The 14,976-nt window shown below is 42.4% G+C and overlaps 1 protein-coding gene across 3 annotated transcripts in view; it reads right to left on the bottom strand.

Annotated features, from left to right (window-relative positions):
• STARD8 (StAR related lipid transfer domain containing 8) overlaps positions 1-14,976 on the bottom strand; it is a 159,562-nt gene that overhangs the window by 57,882 nt on the left and 86,704 nt on the right. Inside the window, exon 1 of one of the 3 annotated variants that reach the window (XM_083159129.1) lies at positions 1,045-1,205. The exons of the other annotated variants lie outside the window; for them this stretch is intronic. Coding sequence (XP_083015255.1) covers positions 1,045-1,078 — 34 coding nt within the window. The 5' untranslated portion in view covers positions 1,079-1,205. Of the gene's footprint in view, positions 1-1,044; positions 1,206-14,976 lie in introns of those variants that run through there. 3 annotated transcript variants of the gene reach the window in all.

Genomic DNA, 14,976 nt, shown 5'->3' with positions numbered 1-14,976 from the left:
TTGCTCCAGAAATGGATTGGTGCAATGATGGAGTACAAGCAAATAAACATTTGGATATCTGAAAAGTACAAATCACAAACAAGGATATCTGCACTTAATTCCCATATATTTATTCTAACGTTTACCACAGCGTTTTTATTATTTGTAGGAAGATATATTTCCGCTTCACAACGCTAGTGCTTTTTCTACCATTTCCTGTTGTCAGAACCATATGCCATCTGGTATATTACTTGATGGAAAATACAGAAAATGACTGTTCCCATCCACAATAAACACAGTTATTCTACTATGTATAATGCAAAAAATTTAATAAATTAAGTTTTACATAAGCAAAAAATAAAAACCCAAGTTGTGTTGAGAAGATTTATTTTAGCAATCACATCCGCTAACAAGTAGGACTTTGCCTATCAAACACCAGCTAAAAAATTATATATCCCATAAATATAAACCATCCAGACAACAATTCAGCGTCCCTGCCATTGCCATGCTGTAAGTACCAGCTCACACAGCCCACACACCGTTCCCGTCTGAACTTTTTACAACCATGTAAAAAGGTATCATGACATTTATCATCTTGGGAGAACCTGAAGAAGAGCGTTACACATCACAGGAGGAGTGCAGCAAATCATCTGCAGAACAAATGAAAGAGGGCTGTGCCATGCTAAAATCAGGTTTACAGGAGTTCGCACATAAGCACTGACAAAAACTTATTTTTCCTATGTGCACCATTTATTTCTATTTATACATTTATTTATTAACATTTATACAGCCCACACATATTCTGCAGCGCTTCACAGAGAATATTTGAACAATCACATCAGTCCGGTTTACATTAACATGACAGATCCTGTTAATGTAGACAATATAATATACAGATCAGTTAGCAATATAATGCAAGAACCACTCTGAGATCCCCCTATCCAAATGAATGAAACATCAAGGGGGGGACAGTACAAGGACCCTTTAATTAATTTCAGGCAAGTACACATGGTATACCTATTATTTTAGGAATCATCTGTACAGGACACAATTTGTGAGGCTTACCATTTTTGCTTCTCTTAGTTCTGATCCTATTCATTGGATTGCATGAGTTTAACCCCAGTTGTGGAGGGCAAAATCCTTGGAAGGACAGAAACTGAGCATACAGGATAGAGGTAGTGACTCTCCCACACCGAGCCAGCTAATAGCAGCATCTGGCCCTGCTGACCTCACTAAACTCCCTTCCTCCAAGAACAAATGTTCCATGCACAACCCTGGCAGCCCAGAGACAGCCCATGGGGTGGGAGGAAGGAAAAAAAAAAATCAGGGAGAGTGTTTCTTTAACCTCTTCACTGCCACAGTTGTCTGCAACAAACTCCATATGCATCCAATAGTTTAAACACGAACAAGAAAAGTTTGGCAGCTAAAGAAAGCAGCATATTTGTCCATACATTATGACTGCCAGGGCACAGGGATTATAATCAGCTCTTCTTCAAGCAGCAAGGAGCATTCTATAGGTGGGATGACACTAGCATGAAATGCATAGGGATCCAGCCACGCTTCCATACATTAAAGAGCCAGCAGCTTTCCCTGCCTCCTCCTGTCTGGCCCACACTAATTGCAAAAGTTCTGAAAAACCAATTATGAGTTTATTAGTTCAAAGACCAATCCAAGCAAGGGTTTGGGTCCACTCCCTCAGATGAAAGCATTATTTAACTTTACAAATAGTGTTTGTGTTTTTCCCCCCTTTCATTCAATTCACAAATATTACCCTGTAGTCCTGCTCCTCCCTCCCCAGATGTTTTCAATTCTGCAAGTATGGATGTATTTGGAGGGGCTTGTGAAAAATGGCTGCTAAAAAAAAATTATTTCACTTTTTTTTTTTCAGATTCAGCATTAACGGAGATATTATTCTGTGTTTCTGAGTTTTATTACAGTATGTACTGTATAAAAGCCAGGTATATTCTATAATACTGGAGTCTAAAAATGCATTCAGTGTATTCATGCATAATAAAAATCGCTGAGCTAACAATCTGAATATATGTCTGGTTTAAAACATTTATTGTGTGTACAAAAATAACTACAAATGGTTAAAGTAAAAAAAAAAATAACTTGAAAAAAAGTAATAAACACAAATAAATGTAATAACATATGAGTGACCATTTCTTAATCTGGGTAAACGCCTACAGATGTATCTGTCCCATCTGTCTTCTGGGAACTACAATCTTGTTATTTATGGGGGCGGGCGACAATCAGCTATTTGTTCTTAAATGGTGAAAAACAGACAATGACTACAGTATCTGTTTGGTTTAAAAAATGTATGTGAATAATCATTTGTCCATTTTCCAGCATTTGCATACCTTCCAACATTTTTGTTTTAGAAATTGAGATGCTCGCGTGGCATGGCCTCTATCATAGGGGGTGTGTCCTCGCAGGGACACCACGGCTGCAGGCCACTCCCCCATTTTCCATCACTATGGGGGCATGGCCAGTGCTGTCCAAGCTGCTGGCCGTGCCCCCAGAACCACTGCCTCTCTGAATAGACGCTGTGCGAATGTGCACAGCATCTATTCCCCGCAGGGGGAACTCCCAACTGTCCCCACTGCGGGACACTGCCAGCCCCAGGCGGAATGTGGGAGTGTTCCAAATAAACGTGAGAGTCCCGCGAACAGCAGAACAGTTGGGAGGTACTGTATACTGTATGCATTTGTAAGCAAACAGTTGATTGTCATTTGCGCTTTTTTGTTCTCACCAGACTCTGTTGTTTTTTTATACCTTTTATTGCAGGATCAATAACAGCTGAATGTATATATGCACTAGGCTTTTGAATGTAATATGGATAAATATGCCACACAGTCTCTGGGTTCATGTGATATATGAGTTGCATACACAAAGAATGTGATAAATTATATGCAGAAGGAGATCTGGCAATGCAGCTGTTTACAAGAACTTCTGACTTTTATATACCAATTGCCCAAAAATTCTCAGATGACTGTAACATGTCTTGTACCAAAACAACTCCTTTTTTGCCTCTGGGTAATGAATTAACCTCTTCCATACCTAACCATGAAAAGTGCTCTTTGGTATATTTGAATACACTCAGAATAAATTTCTTTAAGAGAGTCTTCCCTCCTGCAAAGAATCCCATTAAATGCTTTCTAAAATTTGCCAGACACACTGTACTATAGCTAAACTACAGTAATACATCTAAATATCAGATTATACCCTACCTAATTTCCATATTAAAACTGGAATACTTTGACAGAATATGCTAAACTAATACTTCCAGCCATTCTGCTGCTCATCAGATGGAAATTAAATCTCACTCTACTAAGTGATAGGCTGATGAAATTGTCATTTTCATACATACAGTACATACATACATACATAACATTCAATGCTGAATATTTCCATTCCTTGAAAGTATATTCTCGAGGGAATCTTCCATGAATTTGTGGATCTACAGTCAGTATATGTCAAAATGTATCTTATAGGAAGTTTACTTAAATATAATGCCAATGGATACGTTATATGTCAAATAATTACAAACAAAAATATGCTGTCCTCACTGATGTTGAAGGATGCTAGAATGAATATATATATATATATATATATATATATATATATATATATATATATATATATATATATATATATATATATATATATATATATATATATATATATAATGCGGGATGGGTGGCACTCCACGGATTTAAAAAAAAAACAGACGCCAGGCCTTAGAAATTAGGTCAACGTTTCAATCGCATTTATGCAATTTTCATCAGGAAATGCGATTGAAACATTGACATCATTTCTAAGACCTGGCGTCTGTTTTTTTAAATCCGTGGAGTGCCACTCATCCCACATATATACAGATGGAGCTCATGCCATCTTTGCAGGGGATGGTGGAAGATTCGCCAGCCCCCACCAGCCACCGTAAGGGTACGCACACGCATGAGATGCGCGCGCGTCGCCTTACAATGGGGCACCCCCTGGGTCCCCGCCGCCTCGCAGAGGGTTGCCCCGGGTCTCCGCCGCCTTGCCGCCCCCCCCCCCCCCCCCCCCGCCGACGGGAAACTGAGACGCACGCGCGTCTAAGTCAGATGGAGCGCCTCTCCGCCGGCGATCGCCAGCAGACAGATTCTGGCGATCCCGGAGCAATAGCGAGAGGCACTTCATCTGTGTGTATATGTGTATGTATGTATGTATGTATGTATGTATGTATGTATGTATGTATGTATGTATGTATATATATATATATATATATATATATATATATATATATATATATATATATATATATATATATATATATTATATATCCTCCCAGGAGGATGGATGCCAGGATGCCTGTCTGATTCTGTCCATTGAAAGGTTGTACATTTTCCTGTTGATGGTCTTTGCTAAGACCAAAACATTATGTTACTGATAAAGTATGTTTCCCTTGATACAAGAATTGATCGTTGAGACCTTGTTTACTTTGGTGAGTGCCCTTTCTACCTACGAGCAGTGGTCGAAGTGGAAATTTTGAAGTGGGGGTATGGAAATTTTGAAGTGGGGGTATGGAAAAGTAAAGAGTGAATATAGTGCGCACCTTCGGACACCCCCCTGTCCATCAACGTCCCCTGCCAGACTGCCCCGTTGTACAGGGGTATTACAAAAGCACAATATGTGCCTGCTGAGTGATCAGAGAGCATCCTGAGGGGGAAAAAAAACTTTTTTTTTTTTTATCTTCAGATTAAAGTGGGGGTATGCCATACCCCCGTATACCGCCCCACTTCGACCACTGCCTACGAGAATATATATATATATATCAGATAGTCCCGCACTCACATCCAGAGGTCTTGAAAAAACTGGGGTGCACCACTAAAGAAATCGGTACTTATGTATTATCTGGGGTCCCATGTTAAATGCACCCCATTTTACATACTGTAAGTACCTAGAAATCCTTTCGTAAAGCCATACATATTTTCAAAGTGCTTTAATGAAAAAGCGAGGGCACTCCCCAAATGTCGCTTAAGTCAGCTTTAGTTTATTGTATATCCATATACAGCACGCGATGTTTCAACCCTCTAGGGGCCTTTGTCAAGACAATATAACAACATGTTCATGGGCACAGCAAGCAAGAGCAAGCACTTCTATGTAAATATATATTTAAACATATATCGAAATCTGCGTGTTGCCAACACTCATTTGCTATCAAATATCAACGGCGTCTTGGTGCCCACCTTGTTACCCACTTCAGTAGAAGTGGGTAAATATACAACAGGTACTAGGCACTGCTCAGGACGACATTGCAATGAGGGGACCGGAACCCCAGGTAGGTGATAAATGTTACATGTTCCCTCATTGCAAAGTCATCCTTATTATCGCCTAGTACCCAATGGTGATATGGCCACATTGCGTCATCTATCTATCTATATAGATATATATATATATAATATATATATATATATATATATATATATATATATATATATATATATATAGATGTACTGTGTGTGTGTGTGTGTGTGTGTGTGTGTCACATGTGCAGCAGCTCCCCCAGCAGCAATTTTTCAGTGACTTAATTGAATTGAGCTTCTCCTAATGCCCAATGCTGCTGTATTGTAGCAGAGCTCAAATTGTGACAAGGGTCCGGAATGTGGCTGATAGACGGCAGCTAAGCAGATAGACAGTACATCCAAGCCTGATCCATCCTGGGGCTCCCGGCGCGGCAATCCACCTCTGAGCCTCTCCCCAGATACAATGTAGCATCAATGACAAAGGCTGCCCTTGCTTCCAGAAGTTTTATCATTTAACCTGGATCAGTTCTTACTGCTATGGGAACTAGCAGCACTAGGGAATCCCTTCTACATTATGCACGGTTGCCAACATTTTACAATTACCTCCAGGGACACATTGCTGGTGATCTGAGGCGTCTATTCATATTGGACCTTATTCTGGTCCACACACAAAGCTGCAAATTTCGTGAATGAAATGCCGCCTGCCGTCCACACGGCCTCCCAACCCCACCCTCCCTTGGGGGATGGGGTCAGCGACCATCGAAATATTTGGATGGTGCACGCAAATCTAAGACACTCTCTGGTGTGCTCTCTGTATGGGAAGAGGGTGGCTGCTGTCAGCTGCCCGCCCCCGGCACCCAAATCACAGGTGCATTAGCATGGGGACGCCCAGCATTTTTATGATGACACCCATGAAACACTGGGCGTTCCCATGGTCACAGCCCGTCGCTGCTGCCCCACGCTCCCCACCCGCACTGCTAGGTGCGAACAAGATGGCGAATACACAGTTCGCCACGCCCGCTTAAAATGTCTGCACATGCGCTTGCGATAAACATCGCTCCCCCGTGCGAATACATGGGGAGCGATGGAATCAGAATAAGGCCCATTATCTCCACCAGTTAATGTTTCCTATATGTGAGATTTTTTTTATTGCTGTTCATCAATAAATGTTATCTTTTAAAGCACAGAAAGGAAAAATCCATTGTAAGAAATGCAGACTAACAGTAATTGTATAGTGCAGCTGTTTTCTGTACTGAAAAATAATAAAAATTTAAGAGACCAAAATTCCCAAGGGCAGATTCTTAAAACCTGGGTGTGTCATTTTAATGTAGGGACAAGCTGGCAACTACAGAATGTCCCAACACATTAAGTCATGTTAATATGTTGTTCCCCCACCTGGAACAAACAATCTCCCCAAGTCCTAGACCAGTCTCACCAGCATGAAATGTGCCCTTAAGGCAAATCTTTTTTTTGTTTTTGTTTTTTTAAATAAAGTAAACTAGTCTTCCATGTAACTAACACACTTATCTCACCGCCTTATGGTATATCCTTCATGTTTCGATCTTTCTGCTTATTTTATATGCTCTCACAGATGGGACCTGTTCTTTTACCACCATTCATATCATTAGAGCACCACCCTGTTGTCTCCTACTCACCTCACGCCACTTTGACTCTGCTTGCCCATACATATGTTGGTTGTGTACAAGATGATCAAGTGCAGTACTGTCCAATCTGTGGAGTTATTGCAAAGATTTATATTTGTGCTTACACTTACACTTTGGTTACTTGCTGTGTATTATTGGCATGTCTATAATGGGTGCAATGTGTGCAATGCACATGGGCCCATTTGTCCAGGGGGGCTCATTCCACCAGAGGCGTAACTCTGGGAGGCAATGGAGTCATCTGCCGCCGAGCTCCTACTCCCAAGGGGGCACCTCTCCTCCCCTGCAAATTTAAATCAGTTTAATGAAAGCATTCAATATCACTTCTGTGGCTGACTTCCCCTCCTAGTAGGACCATAGACATCAAAAACTCTTTAGTTTACAAATAACATACATACCCACATGAATACATATATATATTTATGACTTTTCTTCTGGAGGGGGGGGGGGTAATCTTGACCCTTCCCCTCCAGTCCTGACTCCTCCCCTTCCCAGTCCTGACTCTTTCCCCTCCCAGTATATAGATACATAGCCTCAAAATGTAGTAAACTTTTATTCATAAAAGATATTCATATGTTTGAAATATACTCATTTGTTACGTATACTAACATGGCAGTTAGGATGCGATTGGCTGGATGTTTATCTCTCTTTGGGCTAGATGTATCAAACAGAAAATGCCCGGTTTTACCGCATTTTCCAATGTATCAAAACTGATACCGCATTGAAGGGTATCACCACCTTTGGGTGGCGATACCCTATAGAAGCCTATGGGCTTCTTTTCGCCACCCGCCGACGCAAACCCGCCGCCTCGCCGACCCCCCCCCCCCCCCCTGGCTGCTTCACTAGGGGGAGGAGGGGTTTACCTTCAAGGGTCCAGGCCCACACCCAGTCACGGGCTGCCTCCAAGGCCCAGAGAAGCTCCTTCACCTCCAGCCAGAATGACTGCCAACCTCGGCAAAGCCGAGGGATATATGGAGGGATATATATTGCGACAATCATACTCCCTTATACAGCCAGCCCATCCATTGCTGCATACATTGCAAACCTCAGAATGTCATGCATACCAAAGGAACATGATGTTTAACCCCCATATGTCCATTTCTCTTATCAGGTTTTTTATTTTATTCCATAGGTTATCGTTAACATCCTTTTTACCCAGTGGCGTTTTTTACCTATGGGCTGCAGCTAGAGTTGCCACCTCACTCATCTTGGATTCCTGGAGACTTTTCCCTCCCCCTCAGTAACGGCATGACCTATTCGATACAGTGGGCGTGGCCCCTGAAATAGCTAAAAACAACCAATTTTTGCCTATTACATACATACATACATACATACATACATACATACACACACACACACACACACACACACACACACACATATATACATATACATATAGTATATCAGTATGGGTCAATCCGGCACTCACCCTGGGGGTATTCAGCTGCCCCGGTGCCCTCTCGTGCAAATAGTATAACAATGATCCAATAGACAAGCAGAGGCACTCAGGAGGACTTGGTGAAAAAAGCAAACTTTAGTGTTCCAAACGGGGTTGACAAAAGGGGTTTGCCAACCCCGAAACGTTGGAACACTAAAGTTTGCTTTTTTCACCAAGTTCTCCTGAGTGCCTCTGCTTGTCTATTGGATCATTGTATGTATATATACAATGGGCTGGGCTGGCTTGTGGGTTGACTGGCTGGGCTAGCTGGCTGGATGGCTTGCAGGCTAGCTTGCTGGCTGGCTGGGCTGGCAGGCAACACCAGCGGTGAGCGGGGGCGGAGGACGGATTGCGGTGGGCAGCGGGCCTGCAGACAGGCTCACAAGATGATGATATCATGGAGGCTTTTTCAAACACCCGAATTCCGGGAGAATCCCAGAATCCGGGAAACTGAAAAAGCCTCCTTGAGGGTTGCCACCGGATCCGGGAGAATCCCGGAAATCCAGGAGAGGTGGCAACCCTAGCTGCAGCCCCCCTGGAGAAATCTGTGAGACTGCACTGACTTCACTAGGACTTCCTAAGGCTATTGGAAGTCTGAACTGCCAGTCTACCAAGGCAGTCCCATTGTGGGTGTTCCCTTGCTCCAGGCTGCCTCTGACTTTTATGGGCTGCAGCCAAAGCAGCCCATAGAACCTGGGGTATGCAGATTCGCAGTACCTAGGCCAATACAGAGAATGCGCCAGTCACGGTGCCTGTCATCTACATTGTTCAGTCGCCGGGACAACGTGCAGATTGGGAGAAGCAACGGATGAGTGTGACGAGCGGCAGGCATCTCAGCCAGCGGCAACCCCTCTCCTACAATCAGGTTTATACAATAGCACTTTTTGGATGGCACAGTCCTTTTTTTTCTACCTTATTGCTATTTTTCATTTTTCTTATATTCATGAGCATCTGTATTTCATTATGAGGTTGAATATGATATGCAAGGATGGGAAATACCAGAAGTGTTTGGAGACTCTGGAGGTAACATCATTGTCACAGATGGGAGTGATCATGACTCCCTGCTGCTGGCTGGAGATAGTGTACAGATCTTTACAATACATCATGAAAAGCGATGCACTGCGACACCAGGGGACAGCTGAACCAGAGAGTTGGCGGAGACCAGGAACAGGGGCGCGGAGTCGAATGCCCCTTTCAGTCCGCACTTTTTACCCCTTATTTTGCGTTTATTTTTACAGTTTTAAAACAGTAATTTGTGCAGTCTGGAAGGTGCAGAGTGAATTTACCGGTTCTATTGAGCAGGTATTTCTAAATGGTAATAAAGCAGGGTCCTACCCGTTTCAGGCCCATTTTTTTCATCTACTGTTTTCTATGGGTTAATTGAAATACTGTTTAAGGACAAAAACTGCACTGAAATACCGTTTAAAGACATGCAGTGTGAAAGGGGTTTCAGTTGGCAGACCCGTTTTTAGAAAAGTTTTAAAATACCTGGTCAAAGCCAGTTTTACTCACCAGTGGATTTCACCAGGGAGCTCCGCAAGGATCTTTGGACTTAGCTGTGCCCAACTAGCAGGTCGCAGCCCACTGCCCTGGTCCTCTGGAACAAGCAACAAGCTGATTGATACTGGTAGTCTTGAGAAAGTTTTAGAGTTCAGTGATTGTCAGTCTGGAAACTGAGTGTGTTAATAGTGATAGGCCAAGAAGCCAGGGATGGATGCGCATGGCCGGGGAGCCGGAAATGCTAGTTGATGGCCTGGGAGCCGGAGAGAGATGTCAACGGCCTGGGAGCCGAAGATGCTTGTTGGTGGCCTGGGAGCTGGAGAAAGATGTAGCGCAGCAACAATCAGAACCAGGAAGTACTTGTGTACACCTTGGTCCAGAGATCAGGTGTACAGGTCAGAGTTCAGGTCAGCGGGAAGTGCAATTGGTTCAGCCTGTCAGCTAACCGCAGATGTCAGGGCGGCAGCCATGCAGAGATGGGCCACCGTGGAATGCCAAACAGCGACCAGAGGGACACAGGGGATATTGCACAATCAGCGTGGGGGCCCAGGTTTACTGCGCATGCGCAGACCCCCCTGCACCCAGTGAAGCAGAGCGCAGGGACGGGCTCCTTTGCAGGGTAATACATTCACCCAAAAGGATTGCATATTGTAATGCAATCCTGGGCGGTAAATGCTGCACAGATTGCATTGCATATGGAATCAAATAATAAATGGGCCCCTAAATCAGTACTACTGGCCGTAGGGTGACATTCTAGGCACCCTGCTAGCCAGGCACAGGAGCCGGAGGGCAATGATGGTGCTGCTGATAGGCTGTAGGACAGTAACAGTGCTGCCCTTGGGGTCCTTGATGACAGTACCACTCACACACCCTTATCTACATCCAGTGTCGGACTGGCCCACAGGGGTACAAGGGAAAGCCCCGGTGGGCCCCACTGTCTGAGGGCCCCACCTCCAATTATGGTGATCAGGTTCCAGACTGTGCACATGAATTACACATTATACAATGTTACTTTATACTGCACAGGACGTTGGTGCATCTTCTACAGTGCACCGTTGTTACTAATGGGGTATATTATCATGCATGCACAAGCAGTTTTTACTATACTTTTTACTTTAAGGGTTTGCCAAACTTCTGGGACAGCTGGCCACACCCCTAATGTGGGCACCTACAACATAATTCCTGGTGGGTCCTTCATGCCCCAGTCCGACACTGCCTACGTCCCTTGTCAGCATTCCTACCAACTGTTATTACATTCCAATTTGAGTTCATTGCACAGAAATGTGCTGTAGCCCAACTCTGCATACAGCCAAATGCATGTATTTATAAGCCAAACCAAAACTGGTAACATATCAAAACATTTAAAGATGATTTTGCCAAAACCAAAACACAATGATGAATTAGAAGAACCAAAACACAGGGATCCACACACATCTCCAGCTAGGACCAATACGTTACATACATTTAGACCTCAATAGTTTATCATTAAACAGCAAATTATTTGTTTAATTCTGAACGGGTTTACCTATTTATTGGTTTCTGTCTAGCTGCCTTCCACCAACTCTTTGACATTATCGCTGCCACTATTACCACTGTATAGTTTAAAATGTGTGGCATATGTACGGTTACTAAAAATACACATTATCTTTACTGGATGTTCTGTTAATATTTATTATATATGCATCTTCCCAATGTATCTTTTCAAGCAAAAGGTTGCTAACCCCTGGATAGAATGTTCCTCAAGGACTACAGGAATATCACATTCTGATACTTTACACTGGGTGTGAACCAAGGCTCCTTCCTTTTCCTGAGACTAAATTTAGAGATGACAATAATTTAGCCCAGGCATCACCCACACTGTGCCATTATAACACCTAATTCCATCTTTGACATTAAAGTGTCTCGTTTCCACATTACCAGAATTGGGTTGGACTGATTAATGGGAAAATGTTCCAGAGGATGTTGCAGGGTTAAAACAACAATCCAACAATATTCATACAGAAAAGTAATATAACGGAGCTAGAGAATCCCCAGCCAAGAATTCCAGGAATGAAAAGGAAGCATTACAAAACAGGATGTATAGCACTAGCTTCCAGCAAAATTGCAATTTTTATACACAGCTGACTGAATATTCAGCTAAGGAGTTTATGTTAACCAATGGCTCCACTGTCTTTACCTTGGCAAAAGAAGTACAGACAAGGTTTCCTCTTAGTAACGCAAATTGCTCCACAACACTGGTAATATTTACTACAATCAAATTGTTCTGAACTGCTGTACTGTACAACTCAAGAGTCTCAATCAATCCCAACAACATTAAAACTGGAGATCAGTCATAGGCGTGTTGCGTGTTCAGCACATTTTATTAGGGGTGGACTATCAAAAGGGGTGTGTCTAGCACCACCTATTGGGCATGTCAATAACACTGCCCATTGGGTGCGTCAATCAGGTGGCTCTACCATCATCTATTGGTACACGCTACAATATAAAACGTCTTTCTGCCGCACTATGATCTGCCTATTTCAATTTTGATCTTCTAATTACTCTATGTAACAGTACTGGACATGCAAATAATGTCTAAAACATACATGGGTGACACAGGTATGTAGGGATATGACAATGGACTGGTACAATTAACAACACAAAAAACACAAATAATTGATTGATGGGAGCTTTTTTATACAGTTCTAAAATGCAAAAGTCCTTGTTAAAAGGTATTGCTGATATTGCTTGCGGCAAGGAGGTATTCATTAGGGTGTGCACAGCATTAGAGGGTGCCTGTGCACGCCTAACACTCAATGTACACATGCCTATGAGATCAGTAAATATATTGGCTATATATTTGTAAAAGAGCACTTATTACATGATGATAACCATAAAAATGAGCACTTCTTATTTTCAGCTTTGTCTCATTACTGCCATATAGAAAGAACTAGGAGACTCAAAATGAATGCAAAAATGCATAAAAAGGACAGGGTTACAGTCCAACTGAGCATAGTATGTTAAGATCTGTACACACAGTGCAATCCCCGCCGACGAGATCAGCCATGGGGACACAGCAGTGCATACACAACTTGCCGATGCTGGTGGGCTAGGAGTGACAGCAGAGGGGGGAAGCAGGGACCGTGCTGTATTCTGATACAATTTCCATGATGCTTTTGTTTTTTTTGTTTTTTTCTGATGTAATTAAGTCTGCAAATGTCAACATCATCAGCATGGACTGTTACAGCACCCCCAAAGAGATATAGCTTCTGACAGGCTTATATACAGCTGTATCCTGCTCTGATGCGGTCACATATACATGGACATGCCATTACCATGCACTGCATATGCTTACCCTTCCCTCACCTGTGTTATCCAAGAGGGGTATCCTCCTATTAGCAGTGGAAATTTACTCCTGTTAATAGCTATGCCCGGGCCCAATTATCATCAATGTGTCGCAGTCATCCTGTCAAGTAGCTGATTAGATCTTCTATTAAATATGAATGTTATTTTTTTGTTGCTCATTGTTATTTTCCTTCTCTACACAACTGCATTTATTTACAAAAGATGTCAAATATCTGGAAGGAAAGCAGAATAGTGCCACCCTGTGGGCAATTTAACAGTGAACTTGTCATACAAACATACAGTACAAACAAGAAATACTTTAGATCTTTGTTCTTAACTACCCTGGATTAGATGAAATGAATATACTGTAGCACAGTTGGGTAACCAGTATTTAATTTTGAAATATTTGTGCACATTTTGCGAGAGAAAGTATTACTTACTGTACCTGTGCAGGTGACCACACAGCAGCTATGCAGAGTACATTGAGACAAATGACTGATGTGTGGATTCTCCCTGCATAGGGGTGTTGGACACCCACAAGCGAGAATATCCTCTTACAGTTGATATCCTGAATATCGGGCTTTTAACAGATGGGATTCCGAAGTCGGTAACCTGACTGTCATCATTTCCGACTGTTGGGAGGTCATCCGGCACCCGAATGATCACTGCACAGAATTGTTAATTTAATGTATAGTAAATGGCAGGAATAAAAGGAAAGGATACTTTGTATATAATCATAATCAACTTTATTGGCCAGGTATACGTGCATATATACAGGGCCGGATTAAGGTCTGTAGGGGCCCTGGACAACAAAAGTTGTGGGGGTCCCCCTCTTCTAATCCCCCCTCATCTCCTATCCTAACCTGTCCTAGCTCTGTCATTTAATGAGATCATATAAATCTTAAACATTAACCTAAGGCAACGACTTTTATTTCTATGCGCAAGTTAATTTTATCCAGAATGTAAGTTATTTATGGCTGGAATTGGCATCAGCAGTACATTAGTTTAAGTAGTGGAATGCAATTGTGACTAGTGTCTCCTGGCATGAAAATCTAAAAAAGGGAGTTGTATAACAATTATCTTCATATCAATATTTTTAATGTTATTTCTACCACAGGTAATGGTGTGTACACACGGTAAGATTTAACATTAGATTTTGACTATATAGTCAAAATCGTATCAGGATCGCCTATACATTGCATGTTGATCAAACAGGTTTTTAACCTTCTGATCCCGATGCGATGCCGATGCGCTCCTGTTCAGCACATATCAAATAGCCAAATAGACAGTGCAACAATGACTATATACAGTGGCGTAAGTTAGTCCCAGTTGTCCAGGGTAAAGACAAATTTTGGTCTCCCCCCCTCACACACACACACACATAATCCCCACAAGGGATTCGCAGCGCCCACTTACAGAGTACATAAATGAATACGCATAACAGGAAGCCGTGACTTACAGTTGAATAAAAGTAGAGGACAAGTACAGTGTACATAAACATATCTACAGAGGACACTGTAATAAGTATCAGAGCAGCAGAAAACCTCAGGATTTGGTGCCAACCAAGATGGTTATGTAAGAGAAGGAATAGCACATGAGGGAAGAGGGCCCTTCTTGTGAGAGATTACATTCTAAAGGCTGTGGAATAGAACCAGTGGGATATATATCATAATAGGTTTTCTTTTTTAAGAAATACATGATTCTGTGCCTGTAGTCACGGCATAATACAAAAAAAAAAAAAAACAACAACAATGGGAGACGGATGTATTCAGGGTCTGATTAAAAG

The sequence above is a fragment of the Crinia signifera genome, chromosome 9, assembly GCF_055691185.1.
Source record: "Crinia signifera chromosome 9, ASM5569118v1, whole genome shotgun sequence".
Lineage (NCBI taxonomy): Eukaryota > Metazoa > Chordata > Amphibia > Anura > Myobatrachidae > Crinia > Crinia signifera.
This window is presented reverse-complemented; position numbering and strand designations above follow the sequence as displayed.